Source organism: Garra rufa, chromosome 9 (genome assembly GCF_049309525.1).
Source record: "Garra rufa chromosome 9, GarRuf1.0, whole genome shotgun sequence".
Taxonomy (NCBI): domain Eukaryota; kingdom Metazoa; phylum Chordata; class Actinopteri; order Cypriniformes; family Cyprinidae; genus Garra; species Garra rufa.
The window spans coordinates 14,597,121-14,621,437 of NC_133369.1; the positions used below are offsets into that span (position 1 = coordinate 14,597,121).

Genomic DNA, 24,317 nt, shown 5'->3' on the forward strand with positions numbered 1-24,317 from the left:
GATATCGCTATCACAATTCTTGCATCCATTGAATTTGTGAGTTTTTGGAGAGTTTCTGATTGAATTTGTTTGCAGGATGCCAGAATAGCCTCCCAGAGCTGCTGTTTTGATGTGAACTGCCTCCCACCCTCATAGATCTTTTGCTTGAGGATGCTCCAAAGGTTCTCAATCTGGTTGAGGTCAGGGGAGGATGGTGGCCACACCATGAGTTTCTCATCTTTTATGCAGATAGCAGCCAATGACACAGAGGTATTATTTGCAGCATGAGATGGTGCATTGTCATGCATGAAGATGATTTTGCTACGGAAGGCACAGTTCTTCTTTTTGTACCATGAAAGAAAGTGGTAAGTCAAAAACTCGACATACTTTGCCGAGGTCATTTTAATACCTTTAGGGATCCTAAAGGGGCCAACCAGCTCTCTCCCTATGATTCCGGCCAAAAACGCCACCTCCTTGTTGTGGTCGCAGCCTTGTTGGGACATGTTCCATCCACTACTCCATCTATCTGGACCATCCAAAGATGCACAACACTCATCAGTAAACAAGACTGTTTGAAAATGAGTCTTCATGTATGTCTGGGCCCACTGCAACCGTTTCTGCTTGTGAGCATTAGTTAAGAGTGGCCGAATAGTAGGTTTATGCTCAACTGCAAGCCTCTGGAGGATCCTACACCTTGATGTTCACGGGACTCAAGAGGCACCAGCAGCTTCAAAAACCTGTTTGCTACTTTGTAATGGCATTTTAGTAGCTGCTCTCTTAATCTGATGAATTTGTCTGGCAGAAACCTTCCTCATTCTGCCTTTACCTGCACGAACCTGACTGTGCTCTGAATCAGCCTCAAATCTCTTCACAGTACAATGATCACATTTACGTTACGTGAAATATCTAATGTTTTCATACCTTGTCCAAAGCATTGCGCTATTTGACGCTTTTCGGCAGCAGAGAGACCTTTTTCTTTCCCATAATTGCTTGAAACCTGTGGCCTGCTTAATAATGTGGAACATCCTTCTTAAGTACTTTTCCTTTAATTGGGCTCATTTGGCAAACTATTTATCACAGGTGTCTGAGATTCATTTCAGTGATCCAAAGAGCCATGAGACACAATACCATCCATGAGTTTAATTGAAAAACAAAAAACTGTGGGTTTATGACAATTTGCATAATAATTTGGAACGCGGTGTATATATACATATATATATGTAAAATATAGAAAATAATTAGAATAAATATAAAATATTTTGTAAATATAAATATTTAATTTAAAACTATAACTCTTGTAATACCGGATTAATCAAATCACAATAAAGTAAATTATTATATCACTATAGCGTGGAATGAGGGAGGGTTGTAACAAAAGGAAGTGGGAGTAACAAAGCAGAACAACTGATCCATATGGATGAAGGTTTCTTTCCTCTTTTCAATCAGTGCTATGAAAGGGAGAGGTAGAGAGATTTACTACTACAAGAATAGTACATTCCAGACATGTACTTTAAAAAAAATTGAGAAAAATCCACTGGGATGCATTTCAAACACAAGCCTAATAGTTGGCAGAGAAGCAGCTGTTTAGACAGGATTACATGACAAGAACACGATTCTGTGATTTTGTGATATCCACAATATCACAACAGCCCACATCAAACAGTTTAATCTCCAACCTGGCTCATGCTAAAAGAACGTGTTTGTCAACATGAGCCGACCATGAACTGTTTATGTGAAAGTCATCACGGTTCAACTGTCACCCTGATCCTTGTATGCCTTACAGATGTGCATGATAATCTGACCCGAGCGGGGCCAAATCAATCACAGAAAGACATGAGAGGATGCTGAGGCCGTTCAGATCATATCTCTGGGGTTTTAGAAGGCTTCCATGTCTCCCAATTATTATTTTTTAAATTAGCAGTGGCCAATTACCTTTAGTTGTGTGGAGAATCTGATCGTCTTCCATGAGGAAAAGTAAACAGCCTACTGGTAAATCAAACCATGCGTGTCCACAAATCATTTCGGCACATGTGGATGTCATAAATAATGCTGGTGCTGGGTTAAATGCAGAGAAGGCACTAAAAAAAAAGGAGGAAAGAAAAAATGTTGAAGCATAATAAAATTATACCAGTGGCCTCTTCACTTTGTAGAAGAGGTAACCACCACTTTAAGAAAGTGTATGAGGTTACTTTCAACCAGGATGTTGCAATCCCAAAACCTCTATCCACACAACATGCTCTCTTCACCACAAGGGGCAAAAGAATTTGTTCCAAATAATTTAGTTTTATTATGATTGCTCTTTTTATTAAGTCATTCGGCTTCATATAACTAGAAAAATGTATGTCAGGAAAAAATGCTGAGAAGAAAACTGTGTGTGTGTGTGTGTGTGTGTGTGTGTGTATATATACAGTATATGCCGCTGTTTAAAAGTCAGTTTAGATTTGTAATGTTTTCTAAAGACGTCTCTTATGCTCATCAAGGCTGCATTTATTTGATCAAAAATAAATTAATACAGTATTTTTTTTTAGTTCTTTTGGTGCCAGTATAAAATAATCTTTTATAACAATATAAAACTTTTTCTATTACATTTTATCAATTTATCAGATATCATAACATATATAGCATAACATATATCATAATTGAAGTACATGTTTGAAAGTATAAAACAAGGTTAACAGGTTTTATATTTATGGAATATTGCCCTGAATTTCACTTTTTTTAAAAACTTGTGTCCCTCGTAATCTTCCGCCCAACATTTTTTCTTGTTCGAGAAGCCATTTCACTCAAATATAATATAGCAGCCTGTTTCAGTCACTGAATAAAAAATAAAAAAAGTAACTGAGACTTTTATCTCACAATTCTGACTTTTTCTAAAAATTGCATGATATAAACTGCAAGTTATAAAGTCAGAATTGTGTGATAAAAACTTGCAATTGCCAATTTTAAAGTCAGAATTGCAAGATATAAACTCACAAATCTGACTCTTTTTTTGTATTGCGTTATATAAACTCGCAATTGCGAAATATAAAGTCAGAATTGCGAGATGTAAACTTGCAAATCTGCCTTTTTTTCTCAGAATTGTGCGATATAAACTCGCAATTGCGAATTATAAAGTCAGAATTGTGAGATGCCCCCAAATCTGACTTTTTCTCAAAATTGCGAGATGTAAACTCGCAAATCAGACATTTTTTTTCTGAATTGCGAGTTAACATATTATAACTGTGACTATAACTCGCAATTCTGAGAAAAAAGGCTATTTTGCGAGTTTTTATCTTACAAATCTGACTTTATTACTCGCAATTGTGAGATAGAAATCCAATTTTAAGGGGAAAAAAGACTGATATGTTCTCAGAATTGCACGTTTATATCTCACAATTCTGAGAAAAAAAGTAGAATTTGCGAGTTTATATCTTGCGATTCTGACTTTATAATTCGCAATTGTGAGTTATCAATCCAATTTTGAGGGGAAAAAAGACTGATATGTAAAAAATCAGAATTGCGATATATTAACTATTTATAAAATAAAAGTTTTTATCTTGCAATTCTGACTTTATCACACAATTCTGAGAAAAAAGTCAGAACTGCAAGTTTATAAACAATTGCGAGTTCATATCATCTAATTGAGAAAAAAACAATTACAAGTTTAAATCTTACAATTGCAAGTTATAGTCAGAATTGCAAGATTTAAACTTGTAATTGTTTTTTTTTCTCAAAATTAGATGATATGAACTCGCAATTGTGAGTTATAAACTTGCAGTTCTGACTTTTTTCTCAGAATTGCGTGATATAAACTTACAATTGCAAGTTATAGTCACAATTGCAAGTTTTATCACAATTCTGAGAAAAAAGTCAGAATGTCAAGTTATATCTCACAATTCTGACTTTATAACACGCAATTATGAGTTTATATTTCACAATTCTAGGGGAAAAAGTTACAGTTGCGAGTTGGTTTCACACAATTCTGAGAAAAAAAGTCAGAACTGTGAGATAAAAAGTTTTATGGTCAGTTATGCTTTTCTATTTAGTGGCAGATACAGGCTTCCATAGATATACTGTATGTCATAGTAGGAAAGGAAACACGACCACAACTTCTAATATATGCAGAGTTTAAGTTACACAACAACAAAAGTTGTTCAGAAGTGCTCATAGTATCAACTCAGTAACTTTTAAACACAATTTTGTTTTCCATGACTGGCAAAAACCTGGATGCTGACATTGAATTTCAGATTTTAAGGTAACTTAGACTTACTGCAAGAATAACTTGGTGGGCCTTGTTTCACAAACAGCACAGTTGTATACATTAAAGTGCATGTTCAACTAGACATTCAATAAACAGCCATTATGCAAGTAAGTTACAGTGGTCACTGTGCCTTCAAAGGGGTTGAGATCCAATCCTTTTGGGGCCGAAATCATATTGCTGAGTCACAGGTAAATGTGTGGGGGCATGAGTGTGCACACATGTGCTATACACAGAGACACACAGACTTAGACTTGTGTTGTTCACAAGATATCCAAACCAAGAAGAGGAAGTGTCAGCATCAAAGGAGGGAAATGTAGTGAAATTCCTTTCACCTCCAATAGCTGCCATTATGAATTCTACCTGGCACATGTCTAAGACTCCTTTGTCCTTGAGCTGAAAGGCATCATTGTTTTGAAAGAAGAAATGAGGAGCAGAGTGAAATGCTTGTGAAGAAGTTAGTGCGAGAACAGAGCTGGTGTTTTCTGAAACTCAACACGAACATCTTCTCATATCAACTCGACGTGCCTCAACCTGAATGCTATTCACAAAACTAAGAGGGTCTCTGTGAAAAAAGTTTTTATTGCAAATGCAGATATCTAGTTCCTGTTTGTTGATTATATTACAGTGTGTGAGTTATATATTGACTTTCAGGGGGGTCCACTTTTTAAAAATACATTTGTATTGGTATTTTTTTTTCTCTGTGTGAGCTACTTCAGACATTGTTATGCTAAAGTAATGTGACTGGAATCTAACTTGTAGTCTTACGTTTGTGGTTGTCAAAGTGCTTGAAAACGCTATTGAATCGTCCTTATCTTGCTTCATGGATTTTACCGGCAAGATACCATTCGGTATAGAGTGTTTTCACGACACATCATCAAACTGCCATATTAGCGCCACTGAACTGAACGGAACTTGAAAATTTTGCTAATTATTTCTGCTAACAATGGTCAATTATTGTCATGTTTTGCACTGTACTCATCGGTCGGGCCGGGAAAAATATTTGGAGTATATACTAGTACTAGACTGCCGAAAGTTATAAAAAATCAAGGAGAAGAGTGCAAAAAACTGTCTGAGAAACAAAAGGCGTTTGTGGTTGGCCAAACTGAACCAGGATTTCCAGGGCAAGAATATTGACAACATTCGTGTTTGAACAAAAAAAATTACTGATAATTTACTCACCCCCTTGTCATCCAAGATGTTCATATGCTTCTTTCTTCAGTCAATAAGAAACTATGTTTCTTGAGGAAAACATTTCAGGTTTTTCGGTTCAAGACAGTTAGGGTATGTCAAAAAACTCTCATCTCGTTTTCTTCCCCAACTTCAAAATCGTCTTACATTGCTGCAGAAGTACCAATGTACAAAGTGAACATGCAAAGAAGATCAAACGCCCTTTACAAAAAAGGGTAAAACAGCAATGCAGGATGATTTCGAAGTTGATGAAGAAAACAAGATGGAAATTTTTCGATATACCCTAACTGTATTGACCCGGATTACCCAAACTACGCATACACACCGAAGAGACGAGACAAGACGAGCATTTGAGGTTAAAAAGTATATAAAGTGTCTTTTTGTTTCGAAAATGACCAATCATTTTGCTAGATGAGACCCTTCTACCTCAGCTGGGATCGTTTAGAGCCATTTAAACTGCATTTTTGGAAGTTCAAACTTGGGGGCACCATTGAAGTCCACTATATGATGATAATTACTCAAGAAACATTTCTTTATGACTGAAGAAAAAAACACATAAACATCTTGGATGACAAAGGGGTAAGTAAATTATGTCAATTTTTGCTCTGGAAGTGAACTAAACATTTATCATTTCTGGTCAGGAAGGTGAAATATTAGGCTAAAGGTCACTGCACACAGTCCAAAATTTTTGTCCAAAATATTCGCAAGTTAAAAAATACCACCTCACCTTGTGTCAGTCATGTTTACACAATGCCTCTGAAACTTTCGTCAGTCATAAAAGGTTTAGATCAGGTTTGATTTTCTGCGTTTTCGTATCCATAGAAAGCATTTTGATAGGAAAGGATGATGAATGTGAAAAAACGAAAAAATGCATATGAAAATTTTGGACTCTGTGCAATGACCTTAATATCTTAATTAATAGGCCTACTATTCGTATGTATCTTCTTTATCACCTATTAACTTATTTTGTCAAAATATTAGGTAACTTTTCCTAGTAAATCTACAAAGAGCAAACATTTTACAACTAACTAACTGTGTCACCTTCAGGTCATCACAAATACTATGTTTGTTAAATTCTGAATGTTGGCACTATATAATTCAGTTAGTTTCGAGTTTTACCATTCTGTCTGTTTAGCTGGCTGTGCATTGTGACTCAAATTTTTGAGTGATTATTGTTTTTATTTGATTATTTTTATTATTATTAAAGTAATATTGTATTTTCTACTTGCTCTCCTTTGCATTATTAAAATGATGGTGCAAATGTACGTTGTATAATGTTCCCTGGGAAATACATATGTGACCCTGGACCACAAAACCAGTCTTAAGTCGCTGGGGTATGTTTGTAGCAATAGCCAAAAATACATTGCATGGGTCAAAATTTTTCTTTTATGCCAAAAATCATTAAGAAATTAAGTAAAGTTCATGTTCCATGAAGATTTTTTGTAAAATTCCTACTGTAAACATATCAAAATGTAATTTTTGATTTGTAATATGCATTGTTAAGAACCTAATTTGGACAACTTTAAAGGTGATTTTCTCAGTCTTTTTGATTTTTTTGCATCCTCAGATTTCTGATTTCAAATAGATGTATCTCGGCCAAATATTGTAACTTTACCCTGCGCTGACGTAATTTTTGTGAAAAAGGCTAATTAACGTGTTTTCCGTCACCAATGGACACTCAAATGCTAAACAATTAGTCTATTTATACAATGTGCTGTGTTTCCATTACTGTCCAGAGCATGTGAAGCTCCAAACCAGGGTTTCATATAGGCTAACGGGTAAAATGCGGTGCCAGCCGCGCTTTTAAATTAGTGTGAAACTTACCTTTACCAAAGTCCCTTTAAGCCAAGTCATGTCACTCGGCGGCCATCTTTGAAACGCCTCTCAGGCATGTAAGTGCAGCTCCTATCTCTTTGAATGGGGAAACATCAAATTCTCCAAAACTGTTCACCAAGCTTGCGATAAAATTTTATATTTGAAATCACCAATGAAATCTGACAAGAACTACCTCATAAATAAGATTCCTTCCACTCCAGTAGCGCTAAAAAAAATCTTATTTTCAGGCTAGATCAGCCAGTGCGCATGTGCACGTCTTAGCACGCTGATTGGCAAACTGGACTTCTAACGGCAGCTGCAGTGACGCGCTGACTTTACTAATCAGCGATTGGCTTTTTTCCTTAAGAAGGCGGGGCTTCGCGGCCATAATGAGCGTTGCATTTTTCCCCATTCACAACTATACAGGGGAGTATGCGCGGGTTTAGAACGAACGACGATAAACGGGGGTTAAGCGCGTTGTCCATCACTCCGGTCTATAATTTGCCAAATAAATATATAAATAGCCCTACGTGTATATGAAATATTGATTTGAGTTATAATCTTACCTGTATATCACTTTTAAGCTTCTGTTGAGAAAAAAAGTCCAACCAACAAGACAAACACTGCAAGCATACTTTGACACTCACACGCTTGTACTACAATCAAAAACTGGCAAATATTGCCATGGATGATGTTTATATTAATATCTGACCGCTGAATGCCTGTGATCAATCAAAATTAAGCAAGTATATTTCGTAGAGCAATGTAATGAGTATAATTAAAACTTGAATATGCAGCCTACTTTTAAGATCCCAATTAAGACCCTCAAGATCTATATAATTAGGGGCATCAGACCCCCCAAATCCCATATTAATTTGCACTCTGCAGTAGCACATGAGTAGCTCTTTTTATTGGCTGCAAGGCTTCGCATGGGATGAGACACTTGCATCTGAGCCCAGAAGATAATTTACTAAGAGGGCTGATGTCTCAAAGGACCAGGCCTGATGGAAAACCCTGGGATTTGAAGTTTGGAGCCTTTCTGTTCCCCTCCCATAATTTGACGTATGCCATGTGCTGTGACACACTGCTGGACTTGTCATGACAGCGCAGATAGAAAAAGAGCAGGCAATCTTGTCCACAAGCTGAAAAGCAAGCTTTCATCTGAAATACAGTGAAAAAAGAGAACATGTATAATTTACACGTTCTGAGGTAAAACCTGACAGATCTAGCAGAATATTTAAACTGGACTTTGTACACAAGGTGAAGGATTAAACCTCATGTTACATCTCGAATGTAAATATTGCAAAGCACTTTGATTTCGCCGCATACGTCTGTGGTTGTAGAACACATTGTAGAATTTTTATTCCCATCACATTATAACTATATTATTCCTTTCTGAGGCAAAACCACTGTGTATAATCTGCCAGTTGTCTGAGAGAGCATTCCACTTTGGGCTAATACATGTTTCATGAATATAAACAATAAGATTAGCATTGGCTCTAACAGCACATTTTTATCCAAATGTGTTCTTACACTGAAATACTACAATATGAACAGTCAATGCTAACTGAAAAATGTATAATTGAAACTCGATTTAGCAATGCATCATGTCTTCTAAATAGACTAAAACGACAAAAGCAACTAACCTTTGATGAAAATGGATTCGAGAGACTTGCATTTTGACAAATTAGATGGTGTATTTCTAAAACTCTGGCATGTGAAAAATAACACGCATGTGTCTGTTTTCACCAGAGCGGAAAACTGCCTCTTGTGATAGCCATTCTAAATCAATAATGTCTGAAAATAACTATTTCACCCAGTAGTCAATGTGCTTTGGTATTGCATAAATGCTTGGACAGTTCAGTAAATGAAGGGTAAATTCATAGAACAACCTTCTGCTGAAAAGAAAAAAAAAAACTCAAAAAAAACTTTGGGCCTGTTTTTCATGGCTAGCCCTGTTCTTGAAGGATCATTAAATACAAAAACACATTGTTCCTGGAAATCGCGCATTTCACTTTAAACAACACAAGCGTCCAAAAGACAGATATCAGAGATGTTGAGTGAGTCCACATACAGTACTGTAGGTTCCTATGCATTAAGAAATTGGCCAGATAGCAAAGCATACTGTGTTTTATAAGCATATGGAACTTGAAGCCGTGAGGTGAAATAATATTTGCCTGCAAGTAATCACACGTATAGACCTTGCTGGCACCGATTTTTGTCATCAATACGTTTTTTCAGATGGAAACATGCTTTTGATCCACAGCTTTATAAAGCTCATGAAAGTCTTTTGATGGATGCTGACGTCTTGCTGTCTATGGAGAGTTTCCATGTTGGATATCAAAGAACCCAGTGGACTCACTCCAGCCCGAAAGAAAGAAATAAGGACGGCGGCCCACAGGAACTGCTGTGGTCTGAGAACATTATCTTGTCTGTTTTTATTTACTTGCTTATTTTTGTAGTGGAAAACTGGAAATATATTCACATATCTTAAAAAAGAGAAAGAGAGATATAAACATGTTGTCCAGGTGCTAAAAAAGAAAATCCCAAATTAAAGAAGCGAAAACCACAGACAGATAATTTTTGCAAACTTTTGCTGTCCACCCTGAATCCACCCAGTTGATATAGTGGACACATTTTTTTGCCAAACATTTGACAGATCCAACATTTAATTGCGGTTTTGGTGTTGAAAATTATCTTATTATTTCTCTGAGATTCAGAGAATTTTTTACGACGTCTCCTAATTCACATCAAAGTTCACTTTGTAAAGTGAGCATGGACTGCATTTTATTACCTTACAGAATGCCATCCCCACTGGACCCTCAAAAAGAAATTAAGTTTTTGAGGAAAATACTCCAGGATTTTTCTCCATATAGTGGACTTCGATGGGAGCCAACAGGTTGAAAGTCCAAGTTACAGTTTCAATGCAGCTTCAAAGGGCTCTACACAATCCCAGTCGAGAAATAAGGGCCTTATCTAGCAAAACAATCAGCCATTTTCTAAAAAAAAACAAAAAAAAAAACTTTTCAACCACAAATGCTCGTCTTGCACTAGCTCGACATTATGCGTTACGTAGTCATGTTGGAAAGGAAGTACCAACCCAGTGTTTACAAAGTGAACAGGAAAAGAAAGTCAAACACTCTTTACAAAAAAAGATGTAGAAGGGTTTTGAAGTTGGAGGAGAAAATGAGATGGAAGTTTTTCACCCTACCCTACATTTAACCGGAGTATATGAAGAACTAACTGTGTGTGACCTTTCTAATGTGATTATGTAATGCAAGTCACGGACACAAATCGCAGAGCTAGTGCAAGATAAGCTTTTGTGTTTTGTTTTTGTTTTTTTATTAGAAAATGACCAATCGGTTTGCTATAAAAGACTCTTATTCCGCGGCTGGAATTGTGTAAAGTTTTTCAAGCCTTTCAAAATTGAAGGTTCAATTTTGACCTTCAACCCACTATATGGAGAAAAATCCTGGAAAGTTTACCTCAAAAACCTATTTTCGACTGAAGAAAGACAACAATTTCAGATGACTTGGGGATGAGCACATTATCAGGAAATTGTTATTCTGGATGTGAACTAATCGTTTAAAGATATGATTCGGTGAAGTGATAGAATCTTGCACAACGTTGGTTTGTTTTAGTGAATCAAAAAGCCTTATGAATCAGTTGGACCAGTTGCTGAATTACTTGGACTTTTGGAACCACATATCTATCATTTATTTACATTTGATTCAAAGTAACTTGAACTTAAAAGGAGAGTTCACCCAAAAATTAAAATTCTGTCATGATTTACTCACCCCAAACTATTCCACAGAAGATAGCAATTTATATGGGTTTGGTAACGGTTGCAGAATTTTCACTTTTCAGTGAACTATCAAATTCAAATCACTGGATTTCTTATTTCCAAGCATTTCTTCCACAGAAATAATAAAAAGGATCATTAAGGATAGGAATAGGAATCAGAACTGAAATCACTCAAGATTCCCAATCCCACACAACAGACAAACCCCATTTCTCCATTCTTAATTTACTCCCCAAAATGAAATGAAAGAAAACACACCTCTCTCTAAAGCAAAGCATTGTTTCTTCACTGCATGGTGCACTGTGACATGACTAGGCAGGGTTAACGTGTCTCATTCATCTTCCGTCCTCACAGCCTCATCCCTAAACCAGAGAGAGACAGATGTGCCGCGGGGGAAGCCCCCTGCTCCAATTCAATTCTCTTGCCAATTCCAGCCACCCTGGGAATTCTATGGGGGAACCATGGGGAGACTCCCTCTTTCCTCACCTTCTTAGACTCCCTCTGATCATTGCGTTTCTCCTCGAAAAATAGCACAGAGAGAAGCCACTTTCTACACAGGGAGATTTATCTCCATTCGCCGTCTGCGGTGCTGAGTGTATGGATTACAGATGATTAATACCTTCACTGACTCATCACCTGGGGAGTATTCACAGGGGCTTAAGTGTGTAATGCACAGCAGACATCCAAGTGTCTCCTACCCGCCTGACCAGCCTTCATTTCCCATGCATTACTATGGAAGCTTGCTTCCGCCTCAGAGAAAAAGAGTGGCAATTAGGTGTCTTTAAACTAACTGTTTAATGCTGGTTAAAGGTAGCATAAATGCACTTACACAGCAATTGTAACTGTATACTTTGATTCTAGGGGCTGAAAAAAAGGCATTAGTTAGTCTGAAAGTATTCACACCCCTTTCTTTTTTTTGTGTTTTATGTTGCTGCCGCCTCATGTTAAACTGCTTTAAATTACTTTTTCCCACATCAATCTACACTCCATACACCATCATGACAATACAAAAACAGAATTGTCACAACTGAGTAAAATTTATAAAAAATAAAAAACTGAAATAAGTACATTGCATAAGTATTCATACTCTTAACTGGGTTTAAGCCCAGACTCCGGCTGGACCACTCAAGTACATTCAGAGTTGTCTATAAGCCACTTTTGCTGTGTGCTTAGGGTCTTTGTCCTGTTGGAGGGTGAACTTTCTGCCCAGTCTGAGGTTCTGAATGCTTTAGACTGGGTTTTCATTAAGGCTATCTCAAAACTTTGGTGCATTTTTTCTAATCTGACGAGTCTTTTGGTCCTTGCTGTTAAAAAACAACCCCACTGCATAAGGCTGCTACCAGCACACTTTACTTTTGGATGGTACTCTGCAGGTGATGAGCAGTGCCGGCTTTCCTTTAAACATGATGCTTGGAATCGTATTTCTCACTGTCGGAGTGTCCAAGTTCCAAGTGTGTTTTAATGTGTCTTTACTGAGGAGAAGATTGAGTTTGGCCACACCACCATAAAGACCAGACTGGTGGAGTGTTACAGTGATGTTTTGTCCTTCTGTAGTTTTCTCCTATCTCCACATATGATCATGGAGCTCAACTAGAATTCTTGGTGAAACAGGTTCTTGGTCCTCTTCCCCAGATGTGTGGCTTGATGCAATCCTGTTTCCGAGCACTATATGAAGTTTATTGACTTCAGGGCTTGGATTTTGTTCTGATATGCATTTTCAGCTGTTAGATCTTTATTAAGATGTGTGTGCCTTTCCAAATCATACCATTCAATTGAATTTGCCACAGGTTAACTTCACTCCAAGTGTAGTAACAACTACAAGCAATATGAATGTTCCTGAGCTCAATTTCAACTGTCCCAGAGGGGTATAAATACTTATGCAATGAAATCATTATTTTTTTTATTTTTAATACATTTGCAAAGATGTTAAAGTTTTTGTACATTATAGTGTATGGAGAGTAGATTAATATGGGGGAAAAAAAGTAATTTAAAGCAGTTTAACATAAGACAGCAACATAAAACGTGGAAAAAATGAAGGGGTATGAATACTTTAGCAAGGCACTGTAAATTTTAAGCAGGCATAAAAAAGAAATGTTTTAATTGTGAAATATTATGTAAGAATTTGGAAAAACTAATTTGAAATTAAGACACAAAGTCTTATAAGCAGATATTAAGTCACACTGAGATTTTAAGTTACAATTATTAGAAAAAAAAAAGCTACAATTGCAAGATATAGTCACAATTACGAAGAAATAATCATGCAAATATGACTAATATTGTAAAAAGTCACATTGTAAAATGTAACACCACATTTATAAAAATCTGAGAATGTCTAAGGTGCGAGACACAATTATTGCAAAAATAGATTTTTGAGAATATGAAGCTTATGAGATAAGAAAATGAAAATCCTGTCATTCCAAAGACCTTCGTTCATCTTCGGAACACAAATTAAGATATTTTTGATGAAATCCGAGAGCTTTCTGACCCTGCATAGACAGCAACACAACTACCACGTTCAAAAGTACATCTTTAAAATAGTCAGTGACATTAGTGATTCAACCGTAATGTTATAAAGCTACGAGAATACTTTTTGCGCGCTTCCGTGTCATCTTCAATGCACATTCGCGAGAATACCACAACATAGAACACTGATGCACTTTGCCTTGTTTACAAACACATGCTGTACATAAAACAGTATTCGTATACATGTCTGAAGGTTTCGATAGAGAGGATGACTTGCAATTTTTTGTCAGGCCTTACTTATTTGAACCAGAATATACAGACGATGAACTAAGAGAGATCTCCTGCGTCCGAGCAAGAAACAATGTCATTGCCAGATATAAAATCATGTTGTCAAATATAAACTCAGTTATTAGAAACAATCCCGATTTGTAAGTTGGATGCAATTACCTCTTGTATTTTTACTCGGAGGTGGAAGCTGCTTTCATACGTAACAGATCAATGGATCAATTCACAAGCTTGCAGTCCAGGCGTAAATCTAAGTTTGAGCTCTGACATAACAGGAATAAAAGGAATTAGAACTAACACGAACAACTAATCTACAGTGCTTCGTCTTTGACCTCAGTGGTCTAGCATTTAAATGCTCCAGCTGTTGCACCTCTTTGGCATGAACGAGAGTCTGGTTCAGCTGATTTTTCATCTTCCTAAGAAGGCACCGCAGAAATTAGAGCTGTGATTACTGGAACACTAAATCAGATGCAGCCGGTTTCACTCTGTTTCTGTGTCGATGATGAACAACACTGTATACACGCATTTCTATGAATTGTGGAAGTTGCTACCTGTATGTAGCATGTCTCATGTTGCGCCAGAGCAACTTGGCAAACTCTTTTCAAATGTGAGATTGATGAGTCTTCGACTTTTCTTCCTCATCATGAAAAGACTCCTAAAGAGGAGGAAAAGAAAAAACACCCTCCTGACTACAGATGGCACTATTGCGTTAAGTTGAAGGCCAGTTTTGTGGCTCTTGCACATCACTCACACATCAAAGTGATTGACATGTTCTTTTACAGACCACTTACAAGCCTTTAATGACCTTTACAAGAGAGGGCATTGGCTTCTTCCATTCCTAGTTGCCTGGGAGACAAGGATCCACATGTAAATGATATTCTCTCTCAAATGAACCATCCTTGATGGTTCCTCAAAAAGCTACACTTCAATGCAGCGGTTCCTGTAAAAATAACCGCTCTGTCAGTCTCCCTCCACGGTCCCCAGGCTTTCGTCGGTTCCGCAAGCTTGGAATGCGAAATCAAACGCAGACACATCCACTGACCAAAGTATTAAAACTGATGAGTAAATGACTTTCACCGCTCCCACTTCAGGCTTTCAAGCCCCTTAACAAGTCAGCCGGTCCATGAGGGGAAAAAAGAAAAAGGGAGGCAATAAAGTCAACGCTCAACTTTTCCACCGGACTGCATGTGAAATTATGAGACAATTGCCACGACTTAATAAACAAAAGAGATGGAAGTAGCAGCTGACCCGGCACGGGTGAGTGAGAAAATAACGCTCATTTAGTCCCGAAAGCGCTGTGACCGTTACAAATGAGCGCAGTAGGAAACCAGACCTCCTTTTCACAACCCCTCTCAATCTTTCCCTTTCTGCCACTTGAGAAAAACCCAAATGTATGCATTCAAAGTGCTTTTGTTTTAATTACCGGCCGAGCTTTCCTGACGGTCTTGCTGTAGGGGCACGAGTCCCAGTCGGATCTGTTCAGCCTTCTTTTAATGGGAATTTCTGTTGCTCTTAAGTATTTCTGCAGCTGCCCAATGGGGTAGCGTGAAGCTGGGGCTCTATCGCTTCTTGAAGTCTTCTGAGGGCACATTATATGACCATAGTAATGGCGATTATTATCCTCTTTATTGCTATTATCATTCAGCGGTCCAAGGGTGGTCCGAACAGGCTTCTGACCGCTCATTAGTTTACAGCGTCACAGAGAAAAGCTGATCTTTGAGCTGGGTGATTGAAAATGACAAGCCAAAACATTCTTAGAAAACAGGGCTGGACAGAAGAAAAGCTCCTAGGATATCAATGCATAAAACAGATAATTGACCAATGAAGAGACCCACTAAAACACTGGTATGGTTAGTCAAAAAATGCAGTCCTTTATTTCGCTAAAAAAGTTAGCTGATCTTCTAGCTGGTTCATTTATTTAGCTAAGAAACAGATCAGTCATGACATCAGTTTCTTGCACATACATTAAGTACATTTCCATCTTCTCACAGATTTCTCTCTAATCGAACCCTTATAAACTACAAGAACTGACCGAACTAGAAACATTACCTAGATTTTCCTTTCGCGCTCACTTCCATCTCAGACGCATTTGATTCCACCGACTAACCCAACGATAAGCTCTTAATAATAAATAAAGGAGTGCTGAAGGTTGAATCGAGAAACCGTGTGGAATGGTTCGGGGTGTCTCAAGCCTACCCGGAGACCTCAGAACAATACAAAGATGGATGAACTGATATAGAGGTGGTTGGGTTGGGTGGTCTGGTCTGTGGGTGGTGGTGATGGTGGTGGTGTACTCTAGTGAGCAGGGAGAGCTGCCATGGTGTTGTGGTGACAGAGGTTGTGGGAAGGAGGGGGACAGAGCTGAGGTTTAAGACATGGTGATCTGCATGGACTCCAACATTTCCTCCACCGCCTTCACTGAACATTTGTTCTCCTTCTTCCCACGGCCCGCCATCTGAAAGAAACAGAGAGAGAGGGGTTGATGAAAGGACATCATTCCATTTGCAATGTTTTTGGACGTATTACGTTTTAACACAAATACTGTGGCGCGACAGACTCCACGACATACTAATGCTAAAAGACAAGTATTTGTGTAAGATTCCCAAGTCTCCTTGCAGGAGCTGCATTCATAAACACCTCAGACTTGTTCTGAAAGGGTGAAGAGAACATAATGAAATTTAAAGGATTAGTTCACTCCTGAATTAAAAGTCATGTCATCCAAGATGTTCAAGTCTGTTGTTCTTTTTTTTTTTTTTTAGAAAATGAGAGATCTTATTGTTTGACAGATGGATAAGACCCTTATTCCTTGGCTGGGATCGTGCAGAGCTCTTTGAAGCTGCATTGAAACTGCAATTTGGACCTTTAACACACTAAAGCCTATTAGCTATTTTAAATTTAATTTAATTCAAACAAATCAACCTGCAACTTAATTTTCAATTTTATTCCAATGAAAACGGGCTCAAAAATAGTTTGAATAGTGCTGACGCCTTTGCCTGCACTAGTAGAGTAATTGAGATGCCGCCACAGGTCTCTCCTGCGCTTCCTCTCTCCTTGTTTGCCCTATAAGAGTAAAAGGATTGGAGGGATACTACGGCCTAATGAGTCACCAACTTACAAGCTCACTCACAAAGACCCATTAGCCGACAGCCCCCATGGCCAAGCATACTTACTCACACGCTCTTGCCACATCCGCCTGTGACTCATCTGCTAAGAGTCCCTCTGCCTCGCTCAAACTGGACAAATTGAGCATATCGGCCAAAGCTCACTTCTCTATCCTCCCCTCCAGCAATTGACATAATAAACTAATCCACTATCCATTAAAGGCTCTGCTCTCCGTTTCTCCTCATTAGCCACAGCAACTCCAGCTGAAGCAGCAGTTGTGTAAGGTGTTTTGGAGGAAATTAAGAGGTCGAGGTTTGGCTGGTTAGCATAACCCCCGCTGGTAGATGCTGTAACTTGACAAAAAACAAGCATCATGAGGAGAATTAAACTATTTTAAATGAAAAAAAATACAGTTGTTCCAAATTTTAAGCAGCCATTAATCCAGTCTTCAGTGTCACATGATTCTTCTGAAATCATTCTAATATGCTGATTTGCATATACTATTGAGGTCAAAAGTTTACATACCCCTTTCAGAATCAGCAAAATGATAAAACATAAAAAGATGTTTAAATATAGTCCACAAGTGAAAATAATACATTTATAAAAATGACCCCGTTCAAAAGTTTACATACCCTTGAAATTAAATATTGTGTTGTTGCCTGAATGATCCACAGCTGTGTTATTTTGTTTAGTGATAGTTGTTCATGAGTCCCTTGTTTGTCCTGAACATGGTTTTGAAGCATTTTTTTTTTTGAACAATGACTGTATGATTTTGAGATCCATCTTTTTACAGTAAGGACAACTAAGGGACTCATATGCAACTATTACAGAAGGTTCAAATGCTCACTGATGCTGCAAAATGAAAAACCATTCAAGTTCAGGATAAATTTAACTTATTTTGTTTTCTGGGAAACATGTAACTATCTTCTGTAACCTCTGAAGGGCAGTACTAAATGAAAAAAATATGATATTTAGGCAAAAAAAAATAAATAAATAACCATCTCTATTCTGTTCAAAAGTTCACACCCCCAGCTCTTAATGCATCGTTTTTTCCTTCTGAAGCATGAGTGAGCGTTTAGAACCTTCTGTAATAGTTGCAGATTAGTCCCTCAGTTGTCCTCAGTGTGGAAAGAGGGATTTCAAAATCATACAGTCTTTGTTGGAAAGGGTTCAAATACACAAAAATGCTGGAAAACCAAAGAATATGTGGGACCTGAAGGATTTTTCTGAAGAACAGCAGGCAAGGGAACGTAAACTTTCGAACGGGGTCATTTTTATAAATTCAACTTTTTTTTTTGTCTTGTGGACTATATGTAAACATCTTTTATGTGAAATATCTTTAGTCATAACTAAATAATAACATGCACTTTGTATGTTCCCTCTTATTTTGGTAAAATAATTAACATTTTGCAGATTCTGAAAGGGGGGTGTAAATTTTTGGCCTCAACTTAATGCCACATACAAAGATTTCAGATTTCAAATTGCGCCCACCGAACAACTGCTATTGAATTGAATGGAAATGCTAACAGACAGATTTCTCCAGGTATTCTAGACCTCCTTAGAGAAAACATTTGCATCGTAATGGACTGTGGGTGCGCTTGCAGAAGAAAGGAGCCAGCCATCCCAGTGAACTCACTGGGTAAACACAAAAAAAGCACACAAAGCATGGCCGAGAGAGCATGGCAGTGCCGTTTCTGAGCTTGGCAGTGCATATCTGTGTCTTTGCAAGTAATTCATGGGTCCCGCTGGACATGTATACACACAGAGAGACAAATGTTATTTTCTTACTGGGAAACATGGGTAGATTAATAGAGCTGATATGTGGTCTGTGCCAGGCTGCCGTTCCCAGCATTCTCACAAAATCCCCACATTGTTGTGCAAGTGAGCTGTGTGGTTTCTTCTGAATGATGGATTCCATCACGTTTCAGACGAGAGCAAAAGTCAAGGGCATCTACAAATGCCGATACTCGATGTTTGGCAGTCCAAGCATATCATGCATTTCAAAGCATGTAAACATGCTGACTCAATGCCAATGTTTTCATGTTTGCATTGATTGCTGCAAACAAGCGACTGGGTAATTGTGATTACTCACTCATGAAATCAAGCAATATGCGTGTGCATTTTGTTTCTGAGTGGTTTATGATGATCCGACCCTGTCGCATCGCTCAATCTGCTTTGAGTGAGGGCTATGGCATTACGCATCAGAAGCCCTCTGTTGCACCCTAATCCATCAGCGCAGTGAGTCATCCGTCTGTATGACTATTATGAAATGTGGACTGACTCAGGCCTTGACAGCCGCTGTGGCTGAGTGATATCAGCAGTGAATTATTAGCTCTATATTGAGAGAGAAGGATGAAGTTAATGTATTTATGCTCAAAGTCAAACACAGAAAGCACTAAGAGGAAAAAGAAGCGAGTTGAGTAGAAAATGTGCCATCAAATTCAATTCGAACAATTGTCCGAGGACGTCAGCCATGGCCGGAAAGTGACTTGCCAGTGCCATCAAATAAAGGTATGCAGACCAACAAATGTTGGAGGCACTGTTAACCTCCAGAAGACCTCATCAATCAAAGCTACTCTGCTAAAGGGTGACTCAACTTCTCTTTGAAGGAAGTTCTTCAAAGCAAGGAATACAACAGGTTATGTTGACCTCGCAATACAACCAAGGTGCTTTCAGGTACAGTGAACAAGGTTCAGGATAAATGGCATATTCTGAACAGCCTTAGGTTAATTCTTTCATGCATATTCAAAGCCGTTTCACTATATCTGTGTCACTAGAGGACACACATTATTCTAGAACAGTATTTTAAGCTTTCAACCTTCCCTTATAAGCAACATCAAAGTCTCTGACTCATCTTGTATGTCAAAAAAAAAAATCTATGTAACATATGCAATACCTCCCAAGCACCAACACACAACACCTTGTCTTAAGAGGTATTAAGACTTATATGGCTTAATATAATGAAAATGATGTCTCTTACTGTAGTAGAAGACCCATAAAAAAATTGCGTTATTTAAAATATTCTGGGACTTTGTAAGTCTTCACTGCTTTCCTAGCGATAAGAAGTGAAGAAAATAATGGGAAGATGCCTGTGAACGAATAAAACTTCCTAAAGACCAGCGTCTTTGTTCTCTCCACTTTAGCCCTGTTGCCTTTGGGGCTTTTAGCAGACCACAGCTACTGAAAGAGCTTATAAATGGCAGAGACAAGAAACGCTAGATGCCATCCTTGCAGGATGTAAAGATTTCGACGCTTGTCATGACGCCGCAGCCACTAAAGGAGTTTCACAGCGCTGATTTCACTCGATATCCGGAAGCGTTTAGACTCCTTGTCGGTAAAAATCAATAGTACAATGTTTGGTTTAAGCCTACACTTATATCTATTGGCACCTGTCAGGTCTTTCAGTAGCTGTGGTCAATTTTATTTTCCAAGTTGAGTATTCCAAGTTGTGTTGCAGTAAAAATAGCAACAGGTTGCATCAGTAGCTCACAAAGTGCAATCATTTCAAGTCACTGAAAAAATAGCGGCCCCGAATAGTCAAACATATGTATAAAATGATGTGGATTTTTTTAAATAACGTAAATCTTTAATGGGTTTTCTACTACATAGTTCAGCAGGAGACATTATTTACGTATATATTAAGCCATACAAGTCTCAATACCCAGGCTTCAATTTAACCCTAACCAGAAACCTAACCCTCATGCTGTTGCAAACTTTTTTGACTTGCTTTCATCTGTGGAACAAAAAGGATGGATCATCGAATGAAAGTCTTCTTTTGAGAAAAAAATATACAGATTTAGAATGACATGAGGGTAAGTAAATGACAGGAATTTTCTTTTTGGGTAAACATTGGTAAAGTACACGTAAACTACTTGACGTCAAGTTTTAAGCGTCAAGGTTTTCCATCCTTATTGAATGTGAAATGTTGCATGAAGTGACTATCAATCAGCCAATCAATCAAACCATATTTTAGGTTCAAAATAAAACCACATGGAGCATGACTTCTTTCCAATGAGATTTCACTGTAGGAGGGACTACCAGGCACAATGCGACAAAAATAGGAACCAAGCACTGCCACAAAGTCTTGACGCAGGACGTTGCTGACGTTATGCATAGGGACACAGTGTCAGAATGACTTCCATCCGTAAGCAATGACGTACTAGCGAGTAAAGTCTCTCCTGAGGCATACAGATCAGTAAATGCAGGAATCTAGAAAGATACATAAGATGATTGTGTGAAGAAAGAACGAAAGGAACATTAATATCCGTTATTGGGTGGTCTGGAAATTCCAACAGAAATCCGGCCAAGTTTTAAACCACCCAGAGGCTAGGAGACCACAAGGTCGATATGTGACTTCTGAAAGTGGAAAACGGTCCTTGGATGTTTAATTCTATAAAAGAAATTTAAAAACGTAACAATGGACATTTTATAGGTGCCACATCAAAGTGATAATTGTCATTATTTACTAATGTCCAAACCTGTAAAGTCTCAGTATTATGAAAGTCAACTGAATCCAAAGTTGTTCTGGACTTCACTGGCTATTAGTATGGACAAAAACTTTCTTTAAAATATCTGTTCTACGAAAGGTTCGACAGGACACAAGGGTGAGTAAGTGATGCTATTTTTCATTTTTGGATGAACTATGCCTTTAACAGCAAGATATAGCTCATTCAGATCAAACTCTGGTCTTGTGGTGAACCTCTGAAGAACCCCTCTTTGGAACGGAGACGAACAACCAACATGTCAAGGGAAAGGGGGCTCCATCAAAAGTGTGTGACAAGAGTCCTCCAACCGCACAGGAAACACTCCAAGGGCACACTTACGTGTGTGTGTGGCCCCTGACGGCCCTACTTGCTGACTAAGGGCCCCTTTATTACACTTTAAACTGTCAATCCTTAAAAAAGCAATGTATATCACCCTGATGGCAGTTAAGATTTCTTATAAATGTATAATATTTACGTTCTGTGTATCATGGCAACAGTATAAACCGCTTCAGTGATACCATGCGCGGCACTTCACTTTTTCCTCTCTTCTGCTATCATTATTGCCTCCCTTTGCAGCCGTGGTGTACGAGCTGCATATTTTCCCCTTGCTAACTCCCGAGGCCTGTGTTTGGCACCAGCTGTTATGCTTCATAGGGATAGTGGCGCTTTAACATGCAGACATAGAAAACAGCTGCGTAACACAATGCCAGGCCCTGTGGGCTTAAGTCAACACATTAGCTGCGCTCTGCCCAGGCACGCGTGTTCAGCACAGACCCAGCGTGAAGGCATGGCATACGCTCACTGTCTGGGGATGTACTCCACTGTCTGTATATCAGACTGCGCCTGCAAGACAGAAAAAGAAAGAACCCAGGCAGCCAAACGGCACTGCCAGTAACCAGGGCTGGATAGTATGACTAGGTAGAAATTGTGCTATACCACATATCTATGGCACAATTTAAAGGATCTAACATCAAACAGGATACTGTAATGATTGGACATACCTTGCATATTTTACAAAGGCTTCAAACACTTTTTAAAACAACGCCAATATTACAAAACATAACATTAAAAAGTATATGAATCACTAAGTTTTCTAAAGAAACATTGTCCAACAGCAACACCAGCAGGTAAAGTTCAAGCGGAAGTCTGTGTCTCTTTTGCCACCCCTGAGCCCATTGAGTTTTAACAGACTGCCTAAAGCGTGCCGTGAGTTTGGTTAGGGGGTAACTGAAAATGAATGGGGGAAATTAACATGAAAGGAGGCAATGCCTCCATTACGACATGAGTGGATATAACTGGTTATGATCGCCTGTAATTGGTTAATGTGATTAATCCCGCCCTCGTGTTTGTGCGTGTTTCGCATTAAAATGCTTAAAAACACTAACTTGATGAGATTCATACTTGGCTTTAATAAATTTAAGAAAACGTTTTTTTGTAACGTTTTTTTTTTTTTTTTCCAAATAGTGTAGCAAATTTTGATTTAGTCAGTCTTTTGACTAAAATGCTAATTTTAATCATATTTTAGTCATCCAAATTGTTATAGTTTTAATCGACTAAATCTACAGTAGATTAAGCATTTCTCTAATATTTATCCAACTCATTGTATAGGTTTGATATTATGGTTTTATCGTGATAGACACAGATTTAACTGCTGAGACACACAACATGCTTTTTATTTCATTGAAATACCAATGGTTTTATAGGCTAATTATGCATTCTTTATAACAACTTTTACCACATTCTTTCAAGCAGACATTTTTATTTCTACAAATAAATTTTGATTAATCTTCATTAGGGCTACTAAATTAATTCAGTCAAAAGCAGTGAGAGAATTTATGTCTTTCTTTTGTTGTATGATTAACATCAATGCCACAGACACTAGCAACTAAATTAGGCTGCTGTCCCTTTAAAACCGAATAGACAGATGCAATGTTCTGATAAATGTTTGATGTTTATGTTCACCTAAGATGTAACCAACATCATTTTGTGTGTATTTTCTCTGTGACAGAGCACTTGTGCGCTGTATGAGATGTGCTGCTTCAGTGTCTGCGCTCAGAAAACTGGACCAAATTAAGTTCTCTTTTGTGTCGTCAAATTTATCCATATGTCTGCTCTTCTCTTACTACCAGATATTGACATTTTTTAATGTTTTATAAGATGTGCAGCAAATGTATGCTAGTTTATGTCTCGCCGGATAGATCAAACCTCTTAACCACACAGCAGATTTGTTCTAAATTAATCTCCTCCCAAATCGACCCTCCCTAACATTTTCATCTCGTTTTTATTCGTTGACAAAAATGTCAACAAGTTTTCGAAAATCATCTTATTTTCGTCTGTAAAAAAAATATGGTGTTCAAAATTTGTTAACAAAATTAACACACACATATATATATACACACACACACACACACACACACACACACGTCTCACCTGATAGGCTCTGCTAATCTGAGAAGTGGCCCACGCAGCGTACTTCACATTGTCCTTCTTCACCTTTGCGCTAACTTTTGGGCTGGCAGCGATGTGACTGGCCGACTGCGGGAGAAGAGACGATAAACAAGTGTAAGATGTACCACAGTGTTGGGGGAAACACATAAAGATTAGAGTATCACTATTCCTGCAAAGCGTCAATAAAGAGTCATGAGATGAATACCCATCGGCTCCCACTTAAAGCCCACATAATGGAAGGGTGGCTAAACCCTGATGGCAATGGAGGGTATTTTTTAAAGGGTGGAAAATGTGATGGTTTTGAGCCTGGTTGAGCAGTCCAAAAAAAAAAAAAAAAAAAAGCCAGGGCGCTGTGTTAACGCAGTTTGATGTGTCTCGCATCAGAGATAGGATAGGCGGTGCTGACAGGCCTGGGAGTGTCAGGGAGGCGGCGTGTGAACGGCATAGCGCAACGTGAATCATGCTCTCCAGCCGCTACAAGATCTCCGTTCCACAACCACAAATCCTCCAT

At 38.2% G+C, this 24,317-nt stretch overlaps 1 protein-coding gene across 1 annotated transcript in view; it reads right to left on the reverse strand.

Annotated features, from left to right (window-relative positions):
* Positions 1-15,618: 15,618 nt before the first annotated feature.
* Positions 15,619-24,317, reverse strand: part of emc2 (ER membrane protein complex subunit 2) — a 46,156-nt gene continuing 37,457 nt past the window's right edge. The window contains exons 9-10 of the mRNA XM_073847761.1: positions 23,789-23,893; positions 15,619-16,227 (exon numbers count right to left, since the gene is read on the reverse strand). Coding sequence (XP_073703862.1) covers positions 16,141-16,227; positions 23,789-23,893 — 192 coding nt within the window. The 3' untranslated portion in view covers positions 15,619-16,140. The remainder of the gene's footprint in view (positions 16,228-23,788; positions 23,894-24,317) is intronic.